Source organism: Lissotriton helveticus, chromosome 7, assembly GCF_964261635.1.
Source record: "Lissotriton helveticus chromosome 7, aLisHel1.1, whole genome shotgun sequence".
In the NCBI taxonomy this organism is placed as follows: Eukaryota; Metazoa; Chordata; class Amphibia; order Caudata; family Salamandridae; genus Lissotriton; species Lissotriton helveticus.
In genome coordinates, this window is record NC_136068.1 from 1,026,056,945 (window position 1) to 1,026,083,580 (window position 26,636).

The 26,636-nt window shown below is 46.8% G+C and overlaps 1 protein-coding gene across 8 annotated transcripts in view; it reads left to right on the forward strand.

Annotated features, from left to right (window-relative positions):
* Positions 1-26,636, forward strand: part of CSNK1D (casein kinase 1 delta) — a 662,772-nt gene that overhangs the window by 211,834 nt on the left and 424,302 nt on the right. For 5 of the 8 annotated variants that reach the window (XR_013598728.1, XM_078653754.1, XM_078653753.1 and 2 more), the window contains exon 8: positions 14,931-15,070. Coding sequence is in view for 6 of the 8 variants with exons in the window: in XM_078653754.1 (XP_078509880.1) it covers positions 14,931-15,070 (140 nt within the window). In the remaining 2 variants the exon portion in view is untranslated. The remainder of the gene's footprint in view (positions 1-14,930; positions 15,071-26,636) is intronic. The other 3 variants (XR_013598729.1, XM_078653759.1, XM_078653758.1) reach the window with 1 other exon arrangement.

The window sequence follows — 26,636 nt, forward strand, 5'->3', positions numbered from 1 at the left end:
AGACGGACAATACGACCATGATGTATTACTTCAACAAGCAGGGGGGCTAGAGCACCCTGTCGCAGGAAGCACAGGCGATCTGGCACTGGCTTCTGGCTTCTGGCCAGAGGACTGACGATAACGGCTACCCATCTACCAGGTGTGCAGAATGTTCAGGCAGACGCACTGAGCAGACTATCTATCGCCCTTACTATCTATCTGTCGCCTTCGCTCGGTCTCTCGCTCGATCCGTCGCTCGATCCGTCGCCCTCGCTCGGTCCCTCGCTCGATCCGTCGCCCTCGCTCGGTCCCTCGCTCGATCCGTCGCCCTCGCTCGGTCCCTCGCTCGATCCGTCGCCCTCGCTCGGTCCGTCGCCCTCGCTCGGTCCGTCGCCCTCGCTCGGTCCGTCGCCCTCGCTCGGTCCCTCGCTCGATCCGTCGCCCTCGCTCGGTCCCTCGCTCGATCCGTCGCCCTCGCTCGGTCCCTCGCTCGATCCGTCGCCCTCGCTCGGTCCCTCGCTCGATCCGTCGCCCTCGCTCGGTCCCTCGCTCGATCCGTCGCCCTCGCTCGGTCCCTCGCTCGATCCGTCGCCCTCGCTCGGTCCCTCGCTCGATCCGTCGCCCTCGCTCGGTCCCTCGCTCGATCCGTCGCCCTCGCTCGGTCCCTCGCTCGATCCGTCGCCCTCGCTCGGTCCCTCGCTCGATCCGTCGCCCTCGCTCGGTCCCTCGCTCGATCCGTCGCCCTCGCTCGGTCCCTCGCTCGATCCGTCGCCCTCGCTCGGTCCCTCGCTCGATCCGTCGCCCTCGCTCGGTCCCTCGCTCGATCAGTCGCCCTCGCTCGGTCCCTCGCTCGATCAGTCGCCCTCGCTCGGTCCCTCGCTCGATCCGTCGCCCTCGCTCGGTCCCTCGCTCGATCCGTCGCCCTCGCTCGGTCCCTCGCTCGATCCGTCGCCCTCGCTCGGTCCCTCGCTCGATCTGTCGCCCTCGCTCGGTCCATCTGTCGCCCTCGCTCGGTCCATCTGTCGCCCTCGCTCGGTCCATCTGTCGCCCTCGCTCGGTCCACCCTCGCTCGGTCCATCTGTCGCCCTCGCTCGGTCCATCTGTCGCCCTCGCTCGGTCCATCTGTCGCCCTCGCTCGGTCCATCTGTCGCCCTCGCTCGGTCCATCTGTCGCCCTCGCTCGGTCCATCTGTCGCCCTCGCTCGGTCCATCTGTCGCCCTCGCTCGGTCCATCTGTCGCCCTCGCTCGGTCCATCTGTCGCCCTCACTCGATCGCACCACCACAGCATCAATCTGTGCAACCATTCAACAACAACTGGTTCAAATATGTTCTCTCAATGTTTCAAGCTTTATTACAAATGTCACAAAAATTGTTAATATTTCACTTCTGTTCTTGGATTTTCGTCACAATAAAATACACTGAACATAATCTTCACAAAAGTTATTTACAAAAGTGTAAGCTATTGCCATTATAAATTACAATAGCTTTTATTGAAGTATTAATTATAAAAAAAGGCCATTGTTATTTGTAATATCAATACATCTAAGTCACATAAATAAAACACATATTGCATTATGGCGGAAGCGCTGGCGTCCGAAGGAGCAGCACTGAGATCGGGGCTCGCATCCAGCTCTATTTTACTTTATGAAGTTACCACTTATGCGGTGAACTGCGTTACTTCAAGCAAGAGGGACTGAAGATTAAAACTTTGCTCTTGTTCAAAATTTACGGAGGGAGACTGGAGCGTGACTGGTATGCGGCTTGATCTCTGGAAGAGCTGTCGGCGGTCGCTTCGTTCAGCGTGGCTACAGCCGATTCTGCCTTCGCTTTCACTGAACGCACCTGACGCGCATCAGCCGGCTCTGCAGTCGGATCGCCGAGGGCAACGAGAGCACTCTGAGCAATCGGAACAGCAAATTCGTTGCTGGTTAGAACGGCAGGACTCGCTCCAGCTCGACCCCACGGCTTGGAACCCACGTCTTCCACACCAGTTACATCGAAGACGAAAGGGGGATTCCTCGGTTGCAATGGCTCCAAAAAATCCGACTACTGGTGCGGCATCTAAACCACAAAAAACGAAGACAAGGGCGGTTACCGCTGCAGTACAAGACTCAGGCCAGACAAAGGGGGTTTCGGCTGAAAATGTGAGTACTATGAAAACGGTGAACTCTGTGAACTCTGTGAATACACATATAGATGAGGTTGAAAATATTCCTCCAGCCCCCCCTGTATCTTCTGTTACAGCTCCTGCTATATCTAACGCTCCAGCTCCTGAAAGCACAATCATGTTGAACTCTGGGGGATGTAGGCTTGGTGCTATTCCTAAGATTCCGGGGATGTTTACTAAAAAAAACTCCTGTACTTGACAAAATACTTCCAGCAGGCTCAGAAGATGTAAATAATCAATGTAAAATGCAGGATAAACACCTACAGATGGCTACACGCTCTAACAATGGGCCAACTGCTGTGTTAATAGACTCAATTGCTGAAATAAACCCCGTCTCTGATAGCATACCTGGGGTGCCAGAACTCTGTCTCGCTGGTTCCAGTGGAGGATACAGAGTCTATTGACTCTGCTGGTAACTTCTATTCAATGACAGATCTGTCTCAAGCTGTAGACTCTGATGGTGCAGATGGAGACAGAGACTTGAACGATTCTGAAAAGTCTCTATCTGACCCTGGGCAAGACTATGTTAGCGATGCAGAGGATTCAGAGGCCGAAGAATCTCCAATTAGACCAGAGTGGGGAGACGAGAAAAATTCAAATATTACTATTCAAGGTGGTAACGGGTGCCCCTCTCCTTTTATATCAGCATTACCTGAAATGTCAAAAACAGTTTTAGAGGGGTCAGAGACACCTGTAATAACCTTAGATGTTCTATATCAGGTGATGCTCCATCATAGAGCAGAAACAAGAGCAGAAAATCTTCGTACACAAGTCGCAGTACGAAAACTACAAAACAATTTAAGAAAAGTTGTGAATGCTACTAATGAAACTATTGTCAGAGTAACAGAGACAGAAAGCAGGATCTCAGTAATTGAAGACTCTATGGCTCAGCAAAAGACTCAAATATTGGCAATGGAAGGATTAAAGGAAGAGATTAATTGGAAGCTCGTGGATTTGGAGAATAGGTCACGCCGGAACAATCTCCGAGTTTTAGGTGTACCAGAAGGAAATGAGGGGACAAATGTCCGACAATTCGTGACGGAATTATTTACAGAGGCCTTCCCAGAGCTAAGCCACTGGAGATGGGAAACTGAAATACAGAGGGCCCATAGATTCCCATTCCAAAAAAATGCTAGACAAGACTCAACTCTTAAACCACGAGCGATTCTGATTTCCATAAACAATTTCTTGGCTAGGGAGGCCCTCTATGATCTAGCTAGGCCTAATAGGAAGCGCAAGGGAAAAGGCTTGGAATTTTTTGTACGTCCAGATTGCCACGCCACTGTTAAGTTGCGTTGGCAGCTTCGCCAGTTTATACCTTTATTCCAAGCTAAGGGCGCTCAAGCTTTCTTTTTGAATCCTGCTAAGCTCAAAATAGTTCATAAAGAGCGCACTTATTTCTTAACCACTGAGAGGGCAACTAAAGAGTTACTAGTCTCGTTATGATTGACTACTCTCTAGGTGATTATTGTAGCGGTTTGATGGGGTCTAATCGTTCCATGGTTCCTATCTTTAGAGCAGGGATGTCTTAGTATTATTAGAAAAGTCTTTTTGTTTCTTTACCCTGCTCATTATTTACTAGTTATACCAGTATCATTACTTGATGAGGTACTATCATCTTCTTTAACTGTGTACTGGATTTAGACAAATAACAAGAAACGGTAGAAGAGAGCTATGTGATGTCAGCCACTCGGCGATTATCATGTCATCATCCTTAGGGACTGGAAAGTCCCTTTGCCCCGTTTGGGTCTGGGGGGTGGGGGGGGGATGGCTCGGGTCGAGCTTGGGGTGGGTTGGGTTGGGTTGGGAAGGGGGTGCAAACAAAATCAGAAAATGTACAATATGACTATTTTGATTCTCTTTTTTCTCTTTTGTCTTTTTAGTAAACAGTATAATCTGATGCATAGCAATCACTGTTTTGAGTTTAGAGATTTATATGACTTTAGGATGGAGCTCCTGTATACTGATAAATGTATTGAAAGACATGCATATTATACAGATAATAATTGATTAGAAGGAGAAATTACGAATATGCACCTGGAATATTTGTGGGTTAAATAATTAAAAAAAAGGGGGATTGCTGCACAAATTATCCAGACTATGAAGATCGATATCCTTTGTATCCAAGAATCACACATCACGTGGAATGATAGACAGATGTACAAAGATCGGGGGATGAATTTATTGGCATGCACACGTCAAGGGACAACTACAAAAGGAGTGGCAATTCTAATAAGGCGAGGCTTAGGAAATTCTATTCGGAGTAAGGCAGACCAATATGGCAGATGGGTAATTACTGAGATTAGAATTAATAACAAATTATGGACTATTTGTTCAGTATATGCTCCAAATGTAGATGATCCAGGTATCTTGAACTTTTTAAACCTAGAATTAGCCGATTGGTCACCCTCTTTAATACTATGCGGAGACTTAAATCTTCATATAGAACCTAATATGAATATACGTGATAATGTATTCTACCAAGGTGGCAAAAAAAATCGTATAAAGCACTCCGCTCTATGATAATGGATTATGGCCTATCCGAAGTAGCTTATGAAAAAGATCCCTTGGCACCAGGGTTTACATTTTTCTCCTTCCCTCATAGAAAATCGGTGCGCTTAGATTACTTTTTTTATTAAAACGGCACTACTTGATACTAGATTTGAGATATACCCACGTATAATTTCGGATCATAATCCAATCATGATCGAAGTTAAAACCGACATGACGTCTACAACCCAATTTAGAACCTGGACATTCGATCGTAAACTGTTAGTCGATTCTGATTATTTAGAGCTAATGGCGAAATGGATAAAATAATTTTTTGAAATTAATAGGGGAACGGCCTCCATTCAGAATGTCTGGGACGCATTTAAAGCAGGGATATGTGGAGAGTCATTATCTTATGTTATCAAGAAACAAAAAATCATTCGCAAAAAACAGATCTAGGTTATAAAAATGTTTTGGACTGGGAGAAGAAATTAGCAACAGCAATTGCTTTAACACAGGCAACAACTGATATTGAAACTAATCTAGCTATTTATAAAGCGGGGTTATATGAAACATTTGCGTCTAAATTAGCGGAACAGATGGCAACTTTTTGCTCCCAGATTTATGAAATGGGTGAAAACTCAGGAAATATTCTTGCCTAGAGAACTAGACAGAAAGAGGTTTTTAACACGATAAACTCAATACAGGATGGAACAGGACAGATACATAATAAACCTGAGTCAATTTTGGAAATTTTTCGCCAGTTCTATCTTAAACTATATCAATATAACAATGTATCCTATTCTTCAGACCGTTTTATGAATTTTGGTAGATCAAATCTTTTACCATTTCTCTCTAGTGCTCAAAAGCTATTTCTAGAATCAGAAATTACATGGGAGGAAAACGAAAATGCTTTACTTTCACTACCAATAGGGAAGGCTATGGGACCCGATGGCATCCCGTTGGAATTTTATAAGATATTTAGGAATATTATAAAACAAGATATGTTGACTACCTTTCGCGAGGCACAGAGAGGCGTACCACCATCCTCTTGGGGTCAATCTGTAATCATGACTTTTCTTGATAAGGATCCTTTAAACCCTGCATCATATAGACCAATATCATTAATAAATACCGATAGTAAGGTATACTCAAAAATACTAGCCTCTCGATTATCAAAAATCATATCTACAATTGTGTCCCGATGGCAGCATGGGTTTATTCCAAATAGAGACACAGCTGATCATATTCGGAGAATCATTGCCTTAATGGATTGGGCTGAAGGCACTAATGCACCAATTGGGATCACCCTATTGGATGCCGAAAAGGCATTCGATAGGGTGGCCTGGCCTTATATTTGGGATTTACTTTATATGAAGGGATTTGGTCCAGGTATAAAACAGCGTTGAAAGCACTTTATAAAATTGTAGAATTGGCAGCAATCTTTGGGTCCTTTTCAGGATACAAACTAAACTTATCCAAAACACAAATACTTTTTGTTGGCTAAAATCCCCCGTCCCGAATTAATGTAGTGCCTGAAGCAACCTATTTGGGAATCAATTAACTACCCCGATCTCTAATATTCGCAAACTTAATTATATTCCAATCTTGAAAAAAGCTAACTCCACTCTTGAACGAATCGATCACCTACATTTATCATTACACAGGAGGAATAATGTCTTAAAAATGTTAATCCTACCAAAATTCGTATACTTATTTAGAACAGTGCCACTCGAATTCCCGTTAGACTTTTTTAAACAACTAGAAAAAATGTCAGGGAGATTCTTATGGGGGATACAAGGGTAATCGGAGAGCTTACAAAAAAATGATTTTATCAAAGTCTAGAGGAGGATGGGCCATTCCACACTTTTTATTTTATTTTCTAGCAGCCGTATTACAATTTATATCCCCTTTAATTGTAGGTAATAAAGCCCTGACTTCACCAGCACATACTCTATCGATATACGAATTTGCATTAGGCATTGAAGCCCGAGGATATTTTTTTAAAATAATAGTACCAAGTTACTACAAAAAAACTAAATTTAAGATTATAACTGCTGCATATAAAACGTGGAAAATTATCAGGAGACTGGTTGGGATTCCAAAACTGTTGAGCTATACTCCCTTAAACTCACCACATTGTTTCCCCCTTATATTTAGAGATCCTGTGATGTATAGATGGAAGAATAATGGTATAAACTATCTGGGTGATTTATGGATAGACAATCGTATAATCACTTTCTCGGAACTTCAATCTAAATTCAAACTCACAAACCGTGATTATTTTAAATACTTACAACTTTACAGCTTTTTAAATTCATTATCATTTAATGACCGACAAGGCCTCCAAAAGATTGTATTGATGGACAGCCTTTACTCTAAAAGAAAAATAGGTTACTTCTATAATTTACTCATGACTTACCTCCCAGATGATTTATCTGTGATTCAACAGAAATGGTTTAACTTAGGAGTAAATGATGTCCTGCTTAAAGAATCAATTGAGTTAGCCAACTCCATCTTATTTTCTGGGCGATCACGAACTCAACATTATATGGTTATGTTCGATCTTTATTATACACCAGCTAAAGTTATGAAATGGGGGGGCTACTGTTGGTATATGTTGCAATTGCCGTACTCTGATAGGAGCAGATGCAAGACATAATTTTTTTCCTGCACTATGCTAACTGTTATACTATCAGAAATTCAGAAATGTATTCAGATTATATTAGGCAGAACAGTAATTCTCACCCCTGAGCTGATTTTATTTGGACTATCGTTGGACTCCTTAGAAAAAGAACAACGGTCTTTGATTTTTATTATGATGTCTGAATTTCGTGCATGTATCACCCAGGAATGGATTACCCCTGATCCACCTTCTTTTCATATGTGGAGGGCTCGGCTACTAGCCAAATTTAATTTCGAACTCGCTATCTATGCAACAAAAGGACGGAAAAGGAAACAATTGGGGAAGAAAATCTGGGAACCGATCCAACAATGGATCCAAGGGGAAACGAATCGATAAAGTATGTGATGTAATATTGCTAAAACATATATTTTCTTCTGCTTTCTTTTTTTATTTTCATTTTTTTTAAACTTCTCTATTGGAGAAATTTTTCTTTTTTTTTTTTTTTTCTCTGCTTCTAGGTCTTGAAGGCTATGCCATATAATGGAATAATCTGATTTGTTTGCAAAAAAATAAATGACGGGGGGAAAAAAATGCTATAGGTGTCACATTTACGAAAGTTAAAACTATTGGCATTGTAAATGACAAAGCTATTAATCTCGCTATTTTCATAACCCACACATAAATACATGTGTAGTTTACAATACCAGTAGCTCAAACTTTTCTAATGCGAGACCTATTGCATTGCAAATGCTTGTTTTGTGATTAAAATTATAATCCCAAAAAAAGACGTGAAAGAAAAGGCAAAATTCATTGCCAAGATGAACGTATTAATTTTTGTTGATCTTACTTCATATCAGTAATGTGATTGAAGCAATTTGATGCTTAGGTAATTTTTAGGGCTCGGCTGAACGCGCGGAAGCGCGTCTCCGCCGAAGCTCTTTTGTCGGCATGTGTGCTTCCCAGGAGACAATCCTGGCCGCGCGCATCGCCTTTGAGGCGATTTGAAACTGGCACGCGCCGACTGGCACGCGCCGCGCTCGGCCAGGCTGTCTCCTGGGAAGCGCAAACATACCCAGGCACACCTCCCCCTGCACGCATGCGGCCACACATACACGAGCGCACATACACGCACGCAGACAGACACTCTCCCCTCCCCCCGCCATCGCACACAGAGACACACACACAGGAGCGCACATACACGCACACATACAGAGACACATGTACACACATCCACACCGTGATGCCTTTGAAATGTGACGCGCATGGCCCTTGCGGTGCAGTTTACCCTATTTCCAGACGTGCACCCATCCATGCCCGGTCGCCCGGCGCCCTCTGCCGGTCCCTCCTCCGGGTCTTGCTCTGCTTCCCGCGGGTCTCCGGCTGCAGCGCACCCGGGTCTCCCCTTTGCGGGTCCCCGTCGTCCGTAGCTCTCCAGAGCGACCCCTGGCGCAGAGTGTGTGTCCGTGGCTTCTACCTCCGGCTTCGCTGGGCAGCCCCGCACTCCTCGTTGCTGCTTGATCTGGGAGTCCTTGGGGCCGCCCCGACCCCCTGTTGGTCCTGAGTTCTCTGCCTCGCTCCGGGCTCCTCTCTGCTGCTGCAGCCCTCTGCTCTCTGACCCTGACCTCTGCCTCCCTCGGCTCGCACACTCCCCGATCCCTCTCTCAGACCCCGGAGGTCTCCGCTCCTCCTCCTTCTCCCGGCCCGCACTTCCCTCCTCCACAACTCATCCCCCTCCCCTGATTTGGACTTCCTTTTCCAGGACACCCCTCCCCTGCACCTCCTCCTCCTTCTCTCGGTCTAACCACCCCACTGGCGTAGCTAGGGGGGGGGAGGGGGAGGGGGGCGGTCCGCCCCAGGCGGCACTATATTGAGGGCGGCGGCATCACTGCAGTGGTGGCCCGTGGTGGCGGTGTTTATTATTTAATTGGGACAGTAGTGTCAGTGTCCCAGTGTCCTGCAACGTCACAGACTCGACCCCCGTGGCCTTTTGCTTCCCTGCAGTGGCACACACTTGGCAAAGAGCTGCTGGCACGCAGTATTCATAACTGGACCTGACCCTCCACTGCCCTCACCCGAGACTGTGTGTTTGTTATGGGGTGAGTGAGAAAGAATCATGCAGCTGCAGCGTGGGCAATATTAATGAATGGTTCCCTCTGCAGTCGTGCAAGTGTACCTCATGCACAAAGAACATGTACAGTATGCACAGTATCAGTGCCCGCTTCCGTCAGCATTAGTGCAAAATAATGCCGAGACCATTGCATTGTAAATGCTTGTTCTATTTTACTTCTGCACCCTGTCATACTGGTATTGGTCTACGGGCCTAACACAGACAACCCGGAGGTTTTTGCCCAGGTCTGGCATTCGATGACCATCATGGGCCCTGGAGCCATTATCTGGGGTGGAGACATAAACGTTCTCCTTGGCTGCATTGCAGATTGCTCTATTGCCTCCAGATGGCCTCACCCCTAATGCTGCGGTGCAGCTCCTCCTGCTTATGCATGAGAACTGCCTGACTGATGTCTGGCGCATGAAATACTCGGACAGTGCTGAGGGCACCTGCACCACAACTGCTCAGGATACATGGTCCAGTAAAGGCTATTAGCTGCTCACCCAAGACACCCTTAACCAGGCCATGAGCGTGGGACATTTGCCTCACACCTCTGTCAGACCATTCCTCTGTCCTGATAGAGATTTTTCTTCTCCTGGCTGGACCCGTAAGCCTTCACATGGAGCTTAGCACCCAATGCTCTCCACGATCCGGTCTTCCGCAGTGAGTTACAAGCGACGATTATGTACTACTATGCCACTAACTAAAGCTCAGTTGCCTTCCTGGCAACGTGTGGGGAGACTTTCAAAGTCGTGATCCATGGAGTCTGCATCGCGAAGCGATTCTGCATACTCAAACTGCTGCCAGCGCAATCAACTGCCGTAACTATATTGAGACCCGATCAACCCCCCAACCTCTGTGACTTGTATCACCCGCTGTCAATGATTAGTGTTGACAATAACACTTTTGCTGAACTTTAGGCCAATAGGCTGTTTCCTTTGCTGCTGGATATCATTCTCCCAGAGGAGTCCCGATTTGTGGCGGGCCTTCACATGATGGTCTCCCTCATGCCGCCATCGTCCCTCTGCTGGCTGCTGTAGCTGCCCTCCTTGATGCCACTAATGCATTCGATTCCTGGAATGGCTATGTGTATTTTATCTCCTTCTGCGACTGAGTCAGCTCCCGGTTCCTGCACCTGATGTGCCTCCTCTTCACCCGACCCCCGAAACGCAAATCTTTGCCTCCATGTTTGGCCCCACAAAAGCTGCCATTGAGCCAGCCAGTAACTGTAGACTAATGTGGAAAATGGGTATGCCTCCTCATCCCCAAAAGAGCTCCATCCTGGTGACACTCTGGCCGCTGAATAGGTTCATCTTTTCCAAACACTATACCATAGTCTCCCTGCAGGATGTCACCCTGCTGCTCCGCAAAGGTGACTAGATATCCATGTTGGATCTGACAGATCCATACTGTCACATCTTGAAGGTCAAACTTGTTCTCCAGTGTAACTACCCTTCATGTACTCATTTAAAAAGGGGGAAGAAACTCCATATAATGTATGCAAAACATCTGAATCTAGAATATAATCATGCTGCATAAGAAACTATTGTTACAGGAAACAAATGCTTGAGGGAATGCTGACAATGCAAACATTTTCTCCCAGTCAAAAGATCTGGGTTAAATCCATTGTTTTTTTGCCCACTACACCACCCCAGTTTAGACCCAGCCAAATGTAAATCAGTCTTGACCCTGTGCGCCATGGGAACAATCCAGACCAAACTGCCAGGCCAGGTCCTCCCTGGACCGTAAACGAGCATCCTGGGACCGGTTTCATGGTATGTCGCCCTTCTATATGCTTATTTCCAGTCCAGGGAGGACCTGGTTTGCCATTTCTGGCTGAACTGTTCCCATTGGGGTACAGGGTCAAGACTGATTTGCATATGGCTGGGTCCAAACTGGAATGGCATGGTGAGCAAAAAAAAATGATTTAGGCACAGATCTCTGTACTTGGGTTAATGTATGACATTGTTATGCATTCTGTCCCTCAATCGTTTATTTTTCATAAGAAACTAGGCATCTGTGACGATAGTTTTGCAGTTTGGAACACTTCTAGATTCTCAACTGACCCCGGGTGGGTTAAAGGAAAAAAAAATGTTTAAACCATACTTGAGAAAAAGAAAATCAAGATGGAGGCGACATGCAAGGCCAGTTTGAGTTTACGCAGAGGATTACCGACCCCACCTATGGTCGTTTTTTAGGTCTCGCCTAGACGAAAGCAAAGCGAAGCTTTGCTGTCTAGGGCGAGACGACTTATGTTGTTACTTTCAGGGGAATGAGGACAGCAATGTTGGACGCGCTTTCTCTTTCCGAGATTGTACCTCGTGAGCGCGCACGTCGTCACTCACGCATGCGCACAAAGAAAGCCATACACACTGCATATACACACACGCACCCCCCCTTAATCAGACACACAGCGCACACAGACGCACGCACAAACACACTCAAACAGACACACGCGCATACACCCCACCCCCACTCACCCCTCCTCTCACTCGACACACTTACCTGTTCTGGCGGTGCTCGGCGGCGGATCTGCATTTCGGGCGGCGGTAGCGCTTTGCGGGGCTCTCTCACCACATGAGAGCCCCGCCTTCCCCATGCGCCCGGCCGCTCTTCACCCGGTCCCCCATCTCGGGACCGGGACTCAATGCGGAGCCTTCGTGGCTCCTCGGGCAGCTCTCTCTCTCTCGCCGCGATGGGGCGGGACTTCCGGTTGGGGCCGCGCTGGGATTGGCCGGCTTCCCAACCACTTCCGGGTCGTCGCGGGCAGCGCGGCGGCCCGGCACAGCCATGATGCGTATGTTCCCTTTCAACTTCAGACACCGTTTCTTGTCTGATTCCAATCAAGAGACCTGTAGAGTTTAGTTTTTCTGTTTGCTGCTGAGTTTGGTTGGGGCCGCGCTGGGATTGGCCGGCTTCCCAACCACTTCCGGGTCGTCGCGGGCAGCGCGGCGGCCCGGCACAGCCATGATGCGTATGTTCCCTTTCAACTTCAGACACCGTTTCTTGTCTGATTCCAATCAAGAGACCTGTAGAGTTTAGTTTTTCTGTTTGCTGCTGAGTTTTGCCAATTTCTTGGTTTACACTCGAACTATGCACAAATATATCCACTCCCCTCCCTCAATCAGTACCTCATTCAGTACCTCATTCAGTTGATTACAGTATTCAAATACTGCTTTGCCTCCAATAAATACTATTTAGCTGATCATACATCACATGTACCGGTTTTGAAATTTGTAGTTGTGAACGCGGTTTCATTTTCATAATATAATAATTCAAAAAAAGTCCAGTTTTATTTGTGTGGATGAAAGCGATTTAGCACATCCCATAATGTAAGAATTACCCTTTTAAACTTTACTGTCCCTTCCCAATGCTGTTATCCCAATTTGTTTCCTTCAACATTTGTGACCTAATTTAACCACTTCGCAGTCAGCACTGCTCCTGTTTTAAAGCATGTTTGCTGCAGTAATAGATCTACCTTTTAAGTTATCTAAACCTTCCCTACGTGAGTATTTTCATACTTATCTTCCACTATCCCACATGACTTCCATGATAACGGAGTACACCATACAAAAGGCTGAGTGTCCACAAGAGTGTGAATACCATCTCCGTCCGAATCCCAGACCCTAGCCCATTCTGAATTACACAAGCTCCAGACTATTCTGATCCTGTTAAAGATTTGCCTATAATTATTACAAGCTCAGTTCAGTACCTAGTTTTACCTCTACTTTGAGTCCCTACAAGAGTCTTCCAAACATCGTATTACCTGTAGCTACACATCTCCATAGTGAGGTTGCTAAATATCAAACAATCAATGTCTGCAGGGTGAAGAGTCAAAAGAATAAGATCCAACAGGTGGAGTGTTTTACAGAGAAGATAAAAAGAATCTTAATCACTTTTCTAAAGAATAACGATATATAAAAAAGAGATAAGAGATATAAAGAGATAAAGAAATAAAAGAGATAAAATATATAAAAGAGATAAAGATATATAAAGAGAGGAAAAGATATATAAAGAGATCAAGATATAAAAAGAGAGATAAAGAATAACACACAACTATATCAGCTCACACACTCTCTACCCCCACACACCCTCTCTCCCTCACACACACCCTCTCTTCCACACACCTCTCTAAGATAATATAAAAGATAAAAAAACAAACTCACCCCCCCTCACCCCCCCTCACCCACCCTCACCCCCTCACCCCCCCTCACCCCCCTCACCCCCCCTCACCCCCCCTCACCCCCCCTCACCCCCCTCTCTCCCCCCTCTCTCCCCTCTCTCCCCCCTTTCTCTCCCCCCTTTCTCTCCCCCCTTTCTCTCCCCCCTTTCTCTCCCCCCTTTCTCACCCCCCTTTCTCACCCCCCTTTCTCACCCCCCTTTCTCACCCCCCTTTCTCACCCCCCTTTCTCACCCCCCTTTCTCACCCCCCTCTCTCACCCCCCTCTCTCACCCCCCTCTCTCACCCCCCTCTCTCACACCCCTCTCTCGGCGCTCTGTGTGTGTGTGTGTGTGTGTGTGTGTGGCTCTGTGTGTGTTTGTGGGTGCAAATGCAATAGGTCTCGCATTTGCGAGAGATTAAGCTATTGGCATTGTAAATGACAATGCCATTTATTTATGTTTTAAAAACCAACACATAAGTAACAATTTTGTCATTTACAATGCCAATAGCTCTAACTTTTGCAAAGGCGAGACCGGTGCATTGTAAATGCTTGTTATATAAAGAAACACTTTAGGATTTTCCAGGCCCTGCCACTAGGTGGTGGACGAATGCAAAAAATGTGGCTCTGAGAGTTACTGGTATGCAGCTCGTTTTACAAAAAAACATTTTTTTTAATCTAAAGTCCACACGATCCATGTTGATGAACTAAAACTGCCCTCAGATTCCATTAATTGCCTGTGAGAAAAAGCCTTATATGATCACTCGGAGTATACTTTTGACCTCACTAGATGGAGAAAACGTGTTTCCAGATTACTTGAATTTTTTTTTACTCTATGGTGGATTTCTGGGTGTTCAAGCGTTGTTGAAACGTCTCTGCAGGCTGCTGCTAACTAATACAGAACCACCTTAAAACATGTCTCTGCTGGGGCCTTTATCAATGCAGCACTGCCACTATTACAATCTGTCCAGATCTCTGAATATTTGGGTCTGACTTGACAGATTATTTTGCCACAAAGCTACGGCTTTCTTCTGGATCTTTTCAGGGAAGCGAACTGCTCCTCTAAGTTTTCATGACCTACTGTGCCTGTGCTTTTTTCTCTGTCCCTAATCAAAGAACCTGTATTTCTGTTAATCAGTTTTAAGCATTGCTTGCTGATCTTTATTTTTTTCAATTAGTTGACCAAATGAACAGCGGACAGATGTGAAAACCATGGACATGTATATTTGGAAGGCTGTTCAGTATGTCTGCTGCTGAACACCTAAACTTAATAGGTGCTGGATTTTGGGACTCTTGTAATTTGTTTTTTATATTGCTTAACAATCAGCTAAGTTACAAGGTAGTATTGGAATTCCATCAGCACTCGAGAGGTGTAAAGTGTTGCTTCTCTCTCATTTTCAGCTAATACATCTCCTCGCCCAGTGACTGGAGCGGAACGTGAACGGAAAGTGAGTATGAGATTGCATCGTGGTGCCCCTGTCAATATCTCTTCGTCTGATTTAACTGGCCGACAAGATACCTCTCGCATGTCAACCTCACAGGTACCGGAAGGGAACTTGTGGGTGGGTACTAGGGGTGAAGGGGGAGTGAAGGGGGGTCTGTGTTTTAGTTTTATGTGAATAGTGATTTAATATATTATTGCAATTACTATTTCAGTGGTTCAAATGTCTTTAATTTGAAACAATTTCCTATTTCCAGTCCTTGTAAGTAATCATCACCACATGTGGTAACCCAAGTTGTGGCAAGGTTTTGGTTTTAATTGTTTAGAAATTATATGAAAACGCAAGGGACACTCAATTTTTTGTGTGTTAACGGTTTGCCCTTAAAATAGCTTTACTTTTTGCTAGCAACTTTTTTTAGGGGCTTTGTCCTTTCTCCCTGTGGCACCTATCTGTTCAGGGAGCTGGCTCTTCAGTGCCTTGCCTTAAGGAGGTTGGGGGGGGGGGAATACGCCTTGTAGGAAATACCCAGTTTAAGTGAACTTTGTGTGTGGGTTTTATAGTAAGTTAGATCTCGTTGACCACAAGCTCTCCTGTTAGAAGATGCTGTTTTGTCTGTGAACTGGATGGTGGTCCATTACAACTGAAGAATAACCCTTCTGTTGAGAACATTTTAATTGGTTTCATTTGAATGGCTTCAGTTTCCCCAGTCTTGGCTAGAGGTGTCCAATTAAGTGATGTATTTTACATTATTGGAGTTCTCATCATAGTGTTTTTTAGCTCCATATCTTACTTTTGCTACTTCACTTATGCTCATCTTGTGGCGCATTCTGGGTGTTTTTAGAGATGGCTGGAGATCATCATGAGACGCACGGCATTCCTCTTATGTCCGACTGTGATCAGGTCTTGTATGGAGCTATATACATCCCTCACAAAGCACCCAGTGTAAGCATGTGTGTATTTTGTGTAGCATCTTAGCCTTCACAGAGGGTACATCTACATTGAGAGATTGTGGAGCATTAGGTAATAGATTAATTTTGTTTTCTAGTATTTCATGTGATGCATCTGCCAGAACTCTAGAACATCATGTACTACATTATATGTAGGTTTTTAAGAGATAACAGATTGAGATTTGGTGGTCATTGTGGTGCAGTCTCTCAAAGCCTGCACTGATTCTGTGTTGTTGAAAGATCTGATAATTTGGACCTTACTTGTTTTAAGTCAATTGGAGCAATGTATGATTAATTTTGATGTGGGAGCTGCTTGGCATCTTAGATACTAGTACAGATAAAAGGCAACTGTTTAGTTTTTTGAAAATTGAAAACTTTTTGCAGCTGTACTCTGCATTTGTAGGGAAAAAGCCTTTACGATATTACAAGTGTTCTTAGGGGCATGGGTGGTTGGTATAAGCAGCTGCGGGCTAATTGCCGTGTTCCTGTTCTCACTAATCATTTTGGGAGTATGGAGAAAGAAACATTGCTTTGTGTAGCACCGAAGGACTATTGCGGAGGGGGGGCTTTAAGTCAGTATAGCTATCTCGCAACGCTGGAAAACATCAGAGATACCACTTTTTCCTCATTTGCAGCTACGAAAATGAACTGTCAGAATTGTTCAATGTAAAATAACTAATCCAGTAACAAAACATTATAGATTTAGGCAGACACTTCGGCCTGGTGTGTATTTTGAATGTGAAATCTTGGGTTTATTCTAGAAACTTATTTTAGTTTATCTGGACCCTGTCACTGGAATCGTAGAATTATTTATTCTCTTCCTTGTATGGTTTGATATCTGTAATATTTAAATTATACCTGTACTTGGTAAGGAAATAGTCATTCATGTTTTGTGGTGGTCTTTTTTGCTACTACCAAATAAAAATATTTTTTTTCACCAAGGGGAAAAATGGGGGGGGGGACATTTTCCTGAAAACAGTTTTTCGCAGTTTCTCCCAGTGAATATTTTTTCATGGAGTGCCTAATTTTCAACCCTGTCTCCGGCAAAGCCCTGCATCCGACATGCTGTTAGCAGGCAACACCAGCAGCTCACAGACTTTGGTCATGTAAAGCAGGACCTTGCCTGTGGCCACGCCTTTGACCTACCTACCACCGCCTGCCAACTCCAGGAGCTCCTGGCCTTTGGCGGGAGTAGCACAGTGGGCCTACACAACCCTGCATTCTACCCATCCATGTTGCACATGGCTGGGTGTTTGTCTTGGTGCTTAACCTGCAGCCAGGCACAGTGCCCAAACCCCTGCCTTCAGCCAACCCCGTCTGCCTTGTGTGTAGTGAGGCGTGGCTTCAGACCAGAACAACCTCTATGCCCACCGCCAGTCTTCTGCCATTAGCCTATCTTGTGTGATTTAGGGAACAGTTCCTTGGGCTTAGGCCCATTACACTACCCACATGTGAACAAGGGTTGGATCCCCTCAAGCTCCTCTGTCTCCATGCAGGCTGTCGTAATTGCGGTTTTAAGACACACACCCGCAAGGAGATACATTCACGGCTTAATAATTTCAGAACTGCTAGCTGGCGATTCGGGCTGATCAATGCCCGGTCATTACCTAGACATGCCATTGATTATAGAAACTTGCTGGAAGAGGATACCTTAGACGTCTTATTTATGACTGAAACCTGGCTCAAGGATGGCTCTGCTCCTGATATCATTCTTGCACTCCCTCTGGGATTTGACATACTTAGACCATATCGGGAAAAAAAACCTGGAGGTGGAATTGCTATTCTAAAAACTAATTTTGGCTGCATTTCCGCTCCCATTGCGCTGCCTGACTGAAAGTATGCAGTTTCACATTAGTCTCTTCCCCCCCTTGCACCTTTCCCGGTATCTTGGCCTACAGGCCACCTGGCCCTTGTGCCTCGTTCTTAGAGGCCCTACCTGATACCCTAGCATCCCTGTCCTTAGGAAAAAAGTCTATCACCCTGCTTGGCGATTTCAACCTTCGTAGAAAGGGATTGGAGAAAAGACGTTGACCCTGACAAAAAAATTAATTAAAAAGCTTCAATTAGACGTTACCAAACTAACTGGCTCAAGCTAAATTCTACGAAGAAAAAAATCTGCCAGGCCCTTAACTCTCCTAAAGAACTATTTAGAGTGGTAAAAACCCTGACCCCTCTGCAAGAAACCTACGGCCCGGCAAGCCTCGATAGCAAGGTGCAATCAAATAGCCTCTTTCTTTCAGAAAAAAGTGGCTGATATCTATGATCTTTCAAAATACTACTCAGCTGGTTCTAGTTGAGTCCCGCATGGTTAGTGTCCCAGCCTCCTCCCCTAGTCTTACACACTTCCCGGCCTCGAAGAGGAAGCCACTCTCAAGCTGCTCAAATCCATCAAATCAGGCTCTCCTCTGGATTCTGCAACCCCCACATGCTATTCTCAAGGTGACGGAGATGGTCCTCCCTTCCCTAATGAAAACCCTGAATAAATCACTTAAATCTGCGGTGGTTCGCTAGGCCTGGAAACACACTATATTCAAACCCATCTTTTAAAAAAAAAACCTGTCTGGACCCTGACACACTGAGCAATCTTCGTTCCATCTCCCTTCCTCTCCTGGGTAAACTTTTGGAAGAACATGTCAACCAATCTTTGGTCAAATTCCTGGAAGATAATGAACTTCTCATCCCATGCAGATGGGCTTCCGTTCCTCCATTGTATCGAAGCATCACTTCTGGCTGTCACAGAGGAACTTCAACTTTTACTTGACGGCAGAGGGTCGGTTTGCTATTGTATTACTTGAGCTTAGCACGGCATTTAACACCTTCAATCACGCCCTGCTAAAAAAACAGACTAAGGGAAATTGGTATCCTGGGCAGAGCCTAGGAGTGGCTATGCTCTTTTCTGGATGACCGGTCGATCAATGTCTTGGATCAGGACTGCCTCTCTGGTAGCCTGCCCCTTAAGTCCGAAGTGCCACAGGGCTCTTCCTTAAGCCCTACCCTATTTGATATTTGTCAGGCAGCTTGCCAACATAATACAGGAATTTGACATCCTAGGCATTTCCCAAGCAGAGTGCACCCAGTTGATCATTGCGCTGCCCCAGGATTACCATCAGGGAGACTCTTTATTGGGCCCCTGCCTGGAAAAACTGGCCAACTGGATGTCCGTTTTTTAAAATTGAACGGTGATCAGACTGAACTTATGATCCTGGGCAACAGGGCCATCCCAAGACCCCTAAATAATTGGTCTCCTTGTATGGGTGAGCCTCCAGTTCCCAAACTGGTCGTAAAAAATGTAGGTATGTGGCTCGACAGCACACTTTCAATGTGAGAACAGGCAAATAAATTGTCGGACATCTGCTTTGGACTCCTGAGGACGCTCAAAGATGTTGGAACTGATTCTGGAGCAACTCTGGAAAACCGTTGTGCAGTCTTTGATAGTCGCCCGTCTGGAAGATGGGGACTCCCTATATCCCAAGTATGTGATCAAGAGCTCCAGACGGTGCAGAATTCGGCGGCAGGGCTCCTGCTTAAACTCCATAGACAAGCGGCAGTTGGAGAATCCTTGAAACTACTCCGCTGGCTTCCTATAGCGTCAAGAATAAAATGTAAAGCCATCTGTAGCGCTCACAAAGCAATATATAACAAAGGCTCACTGAAACTTAGATCCCTGATCTCGTGGTATACCCCCTTGAGATCTTTAAGATCCTCCCACGCTCCTCTTCACCACCACAAGAATTAAAAAATCCAGATGGGGAGGGATCTTTCTCCCACTTGGTCCCAAAACTGTGGAATGCTCTTCCGTTGGACCTCGGAGGGCAGAAAAATGAACTAATATTCAGGAAAAAGCTGAAGACTTGGCTATTTCCATCTAGCCACTATTCGTAATTTCTCTTACTACAGTTCATTGTCCGCGCTGGAAGCCTCCGGGTAGCCAGGCACTAAATAAATCACATAAATAAATAAATAAAATGGTCTGAAACGGAGTCTTCGCCCCTGCTATCCGTCTGCCCATGCAGCACATAGCATTTGAACATACGCAGTGGGGCTTGAATGGAGAGCCTTTCTTTCAGTTAGAATCTTGTCCAGCCCACTGATGTCAACCAACCCCTACCAACCATGCGTAGTGGAGATTTGCCAAAGGCACTGGCCTGTGGCCAGGCCTCTTTCCTACCTGCTGTCGTCAGTCAACTGTGCTCTTTGAGTGGTTGGTTGTAAGGCCTCATCTATGACCCCGTTTTCCACTCACTGTGCACTTCCCACTTCCCACTGCTTACTGCCTTCCTCCACAGCCACAGGACTAATTTGAAACTGTGGGGGCAAGCAGGGTTTTGCAGCATGAATCGTTTCTGGATTCACATGTTGTGCATTATTCTGAAATCTTCTTGTTGGGTCCAGAATAGCTGTTCTTTTGTCTATATTCTTATTTTTATGTTTGTGAGCATTTGGGTTATGACCCTCCCTCTGTGACGTCAGATGTGTGCCCCAGAAACTCTTATATGTAGTAGCAGTCTTCAGATTCTGGCTTTCCGGCATTGCGTCTGAAAGCTAGGGAGACACCCACGGAGTCGAAGGGAAAGAGGCTGCATAGCAGAGATTTACAGTCGCAGAGATAAACTAGGAAAGCAATTGAAAAGTGGAACCGTGAAAAAACTGTCGGATAGTAGAAAGAACACCGAAAAATATTGGACAGAGGTGAGCAGCCAGATGCACAATGTAGGCTACGTGGGTCACAGAATGAGAAAGGAGTATTAAGCACACCCAATTTATATTTGGCCTACTATAAATACGCACAAAAGGACAACCATTAGGTATGTAATCTCTGGCTTATTAAAAACCACAACTCAAAGCATTGTGCAGCCTTCTTGGAGTTATTGCTATGGGCAATTCGAGCAAGACCGGCGCAGAGGTGGGCCTGCAACGCCCTGGTGTCATTATAAGGAAAAGAGGGGTTCTTATGGGACCAGGACCTGTTGAGTGAGGAGGAGGACCCAATTGAGAACACAGAGGCCCAGGGAGAAGTGCAGGAGCTTGAGGAGGTAGCCAGAGAAGAGTCATAAGAAGTGACTAAGCACGGTAACATCATAAGTGCACCCAGTGAGCGAGCCAAGGAGTTTTGAACTCTAAACATACAGATGGTGAAAATCTTGATGCCAGGCCAAAAGAGCCCCATGATATAAGGACCATGCTGAAAGCATGGGTTTTAAAAGCACATGCTGCAGAGATCCTTGCCCAACAGTTTATGGGCAGTAATAAAAATGTGAAGAAAACTCTGGTGATCTCTCTTCAGCAGGTACATTGGTGATGGAGCAAATGCCTTTCTGCTTCTGTTATTTTTGCGACAAGTTTCCATGCACCGATCTGCACACACTGATCTAATCCAGGTGTGTAACTTACCCTCTCCCCTGAACACAAGGTGGCTTCTTGCGAGGCCTGCCAGTCTTTTTGGTTGTTAAAGATGCTCTGTGACATTTGAGCTTGACGCCTAAAGATATCCCACCGTACTGTTGAGGATGCACAAGACCTCTTCGGACCAAAGGATCTTCAAGATGTTGTGCAAGCCCAGATGTCTGCTGCGGATGAAGGAGTTTTCTCCATCAAGCAAACGCGAGGCGATGATGGACGGAGTGCTGAAACTTTTCAGACACTGGATACCAGTCACAGATCTGGGTTGAATCCATCGTTCTTTAGCTGACTTCGCCACCTCAGTTCAGACCCAGCTATATGCTAATTAGTCTTGACCATGTGCCTCTTGGGAACAGTCCAGCCCTTACTGCCAAGCCAGGTCTTCCCTGAACCGGAAACAAGCATCCTGGGACCGCTTTCTGGGTAACACCCTTCATCAGCCAGGCTAGCTTGAATCCAGTGGTAAAGTGAGCAAGGGACCCACGTCTGGGCATATCCTGTCAACTTAGGGCGAACGTCAGTTCTTTCTTTAATAGCACCAGCCTTGCGCTGATCTGGAGAGAGCTTGCCCCTTAGTAATTTTTTGACTAAACTTTTCTCTACTTTTGTCAGCTTCTTTTTGAGTCTTCTGAATCCTAGGGCATGAGGGATGTCACATCGACAGACCAGATTCAAGCCATGCGAGTCCTGTAATGGCCTGATGTCGGTTAAGGACCCCACCTCGTGTGCCTCTTGCCTGGAGCGCGACCACTCCTGAAGTCCTGCTCTGACTGCCGGCCATGAACCCAAAGTCTTTGTGGGAGCGATCCTGAAAGTTCTTGGCAGCCCGGCAGTAGGCTACGCGTCGCTCAAAGTCCTGGTCGAGAGGAAGGCCTCGGGACCGGTGGTGGAGCCACCATCACCATTAGTCATCCAAGTCTTCGAGATCGGCGGGTAAGTCAAAGCACCAGAAGGCAAAAAAGTGTCGTCCTTCGCCCTGTCCGTCTGACAATGCGCCACAGGACCCAGAGCGTAGTCGCTCTCCAGCTCCTGGGACGGCTCCGTGCTTCCCTCCTTTTCCTGGAGTCGGACTGTCCCCTGCCCAGAGGGCCCCTGAGGATCCAGGCCTGGATCCGGATCGATGCTGGTTGACCTCATGGTACCTTCCCCGGCACAGATTCCAGTGACTATGCCCCAGCCTCACCCCTGACTTGAACACAGCGCCACACCGATGTAGATCGATGTTGGTACTGGCACCGAAAGGTACGTTTGTGCTTCTGTTCTTTCCTGGTGTTCCTGTCCAGCCTGACTGGCAACCAGAGTAGGGTGAGGAGGACTAGAAGGGGTCTGTGGACCCTGTGGCTGACCAGCTTGAAGAGCCAGACTGGCAAGAGGACCTGGGTGATGAATTCCCCCCTGCCCCCGGGAGCCAGCAGGCGGCCAGTCATCCACTGACCCTAACCCCCCCACCCGCAGCAGCCATCGAAGCCCTCGTAGTCTGACCTTTCAGTGCCACCAGTGGGCGGCAGGATTCTTCATCACCGTCCCCACTGGCAAAACATTACGTCAGACAGGTGGGTTTTGCAGGTAGTCCAAAGAGGCTACTCCCTCCCCTTCAAGACTAACCCACCTTCCATGCCACCATCCTTCCATTGCATGTCGGAAGATCACTTGGCCCTTCTCCGCCAGTAAGTTGCAGCTCTCTTGGCCAAGGAAGATATCGAAAGAGTCCAAGTGCCAGAAGTAGGTCGTGGTTGTTACTCCCACAACTTCCTGGTACCCAAGAAGGACAAAGGCCTGCATCTATCTTAGACCTCGAGGCCCTCAACCGCTTCCTCCAGAAGAAGTTCAAGATGCTCACATTGGCTCGGATCCTGTCTGCCCTTGACCTTGGAGTTTGGATGGTAGCTTGGACTTGCAGGGCGCATAGTTCCACATTCCCGTCCTGTCAGCTAACAGGCTTTCCCTACAGTTCACGGTGGGCCACGAGCATTTTCAGTTTACTGTGCTGCACTTTGGCCTTACCAGTGCCCCTTGGGTGTTCACGAAGGTGATGGAGGTGGTCGCAGCTAATCTGTGCCCATCAGGTGTTCCACTCTTCCCCCATCTCGACGACTGGCTGATGAAGGCAGGGTCGCCCCAGGCAGTCGTCTCCCACCTCCAGACTACGGGGGATCTCCTGCTTTCGCTGGAGTTTGCTATCAATGTGCCAAAGTCACACCTGACTCACTCTCAAAAACTCCTTTTATTCAGAGCAGTTCTATACAGCGCAGTTTTTGGCTAATCCTCAGCAGCGAGTCCGGGATATTCGGGCTATGATACCGATCTTTCACCCTCTATCCCGGATTTCGGAGACAGTGACTCTGAGGCTGCTGGGCCTCATGGCCTCCTGCATCCTGCTAGTGGATCATGCCAGGTGGCATATGCAGGCTCTGCAGTGGGACCTGAAGTTCCAGTAGGCGCAGCATTAGGGAAATCATTCTGACGTCATCCAGACCTCAGAGGGGACTGCATGTCAATGGCAGTGGTGGCTCACAAACCAAAATTTGGTCAGTGGCAGATCCCTCTCCCTTCCTCAACCGGAGTTCACAGTTGTGACGGATGCATCACTCCTGGGATGGGGCGGCCACCTGGGAGGAGCGGAGATCAGGGGTCTCTGGTCTCAGGCAGAGGCTGGTCTCCACATCAACCTTTAGGAGCTCCGGGTGATCCGCCTTGCACTGAAGGCAGAGGAAGAGTAGTGCAGGTGTTCAGACAACACCATCGCCATGTGGTACTGCAACAAACAGGGTTGGGGTGAGGTTGTGGACCCTATGTCAAGAGACTCTTAGCCTTTTTACAAGGCTGAAACATCTGACCATATCCCTTGTGATTCAACACCTGGCAGGTTCTTTAAACGCCAGGGTGGACGAGCTCAGTCGTCGGTGCATGATGGATTACGAATGGCATCTTCACTCTGAGATGATGCAAGGTCAATCAGCAGTGGGGAGAGCCTTAGTTACATCTGTTCGCCACCGAAGAGAACGCGCAATGTCAGGAGTTCTGGGTGTTGGGGTTTCAAAGGCGGCACTAGCTCTGTGACCCTTTTTGTCGCAAGTGGAATTGTAGCCAGTTCGCTGAAGATAAAGTGTGACCGGGCCCAAGTCATTCTTTTGGCTCCAGGCTGGGCACAAAGAGCCTGGTACCCTGAGCTCTAGCGCATGGCCATTGATCCTCCGATCAGACTGCTTTTTCAGGAGGATCTTCTGTCGCAGCAGCAGGGGGTCCTCCACCCAAACCTGTCCAGCCTCCACCTCCTTGTGTGGCGATCGAGTGGCGGCAGTTGACAGCTTTTGTCCTTCCTCCCGAAGTCTGTACTGTCAACTTCGCAGCCAGGCGTCCCCTCACTAAGACGGTATACACCGGTAGATGGAACAAATTTATGGTATGGTGCACAGTAAAGGTTGCGGATCCCCTTTCTGCCCCTCTTTCGGTTGTCCTCTTCATTCTATCTTTAACCCCGCAGCGCTCTACTCTGGGCACTCTCAAAAACTATCTTTCGGCCATATCTGCCTTTCTCCGCCTTCCTGATCACCCCACTCTATTCAAGTCTCCTATTGTAAATAGATTTCTAAAGGGCATTACTCATCGCTTTCCTTCTCCTATCGTAATGGCCCAATGGGACTTGAATCTTGTCCTTATTTGCCTTATGTGTGCTCCCTTCGAGCCACTACATAACTGTCCTCTTCGATTTCTTACTTTGAAGACTGCCTTCGTGCTTGCCATTCCTTCTGCTCGCAGGGTGAGTGAGCTCCAGGCTCTATCCTCACAGCCTCCTTTTCTAGCAGTCCATCCGGACATGGTGGTCCTTCGTACTAGGCCCTCTTTTCTGCCCAAAGTGGTTACCACTTTCCACATAGGTCAGACCATCACTTTGCCCACCTTCTTCACACCTCCACACCCTTCCAAAGATGGAGACTCCATCGTCTGGACCCAAAACGTGTGCTGTCCCTACCTTTACTGATCTAACGATTTCCAGGTGGACAATTAACTCTTTGTTGGTTATGTGGGTGCCAAGAAAGGTCGGCCGTACACAAATGCACCATCTCTCAATAAGTTGTCCTATGCATTAAAATCTGCTGTTCCTTGGTGAAAAAGGAACCTCCAGTGGGACTGTGCGCCCACTCTACCAGGGCGACGGCAGCCTCTACTGCTTTGGGACGTGGAGTTCCGCTTATTGGCATTTGGCAGGCTGCCACAAGGGCATCCTTGCACACGTTCACCAAGTATTGTTGCCTGGATAGCCAAGTCCGGAGAGACTGCTTTTTTGGCAGTACTGTTCTACAGGACTTTTCTGGTGTGAACTTAGTTTGCAGACCCACCTCCGGGGTTGGCATTGTTGGGGTATCTAAGGTAAGGAATCTATAACTAATGGTCTCTTTCAGATGAATAAGTTACTTAACTTCGGTTACAATGTATCTGTAAGAGACCTACATTAGTTGTAGATTCCTTACCACCCCACGCATCCTCCCCGTTCTGCGAACTGACTTCTAGTGTAAGGGACTCACTTTCAGGGCCCTAGGTTTGCGCACCAGTGGTCAGTGTCTTGCAAGACTCTGCGCTACAGGCGTTGAAATTCATGTCAGAACTGACGTCTGCGCGCCATGGCAGCGTGTAAGTAGACATCGCTACGTCAACGCGGGGTGGTCAGACGCAACCGACCGATGCGCAAGGGTACTGCTAAGAGAAAATTTCTCCAGATCCAGTGTGACGCATGGGGGTAATTCTGAAGTAAGGAATCTATAACTAATACATGTCTCTTTAGATAAATCGTTACCGAAGGTAAGTAACTTGTTCGTTTTGCAGCATGAAACATTTTCTTGATTCACATGCTGGGTATTGATTTTGTAGCAGATTCTCTGGTTCCTCTTGGAGATGGTATTAAAATGAGTTTGCGAACAGGTGCTTCAGCATTCTGTCTTACTTGCGGCTTTTTTTCATCTGAATGTCCATCTAGCAGTGCTCTGTGAAGGTGTGGACTGATGACCAGGTGTTGGTGATGCATGTGACCTTTTGGTTAATTTGCTAGGAATTCTAGGGTGACTATTCCCCTTGTGGAATGCAGTCTAGGCCTTCGTTCCAAATGTGTGCCAGGTTCTTGGTAGCAGCGCTGGAACGTTTGCAGTACCCATCTTGCGATGCACCTTCTGAGGTGGATCTCAGGGTGCTGTCTTTTCCTCAATGATTCCTTCCAGGGCTTCCCTACTAAGTAGTTACATTTGCCCACAGCTGAATTCTTTCTTATATTCAAGACGGAGACTAATTTAGCCTCATGAACTTGAGCTACATGCTTTAAAGTG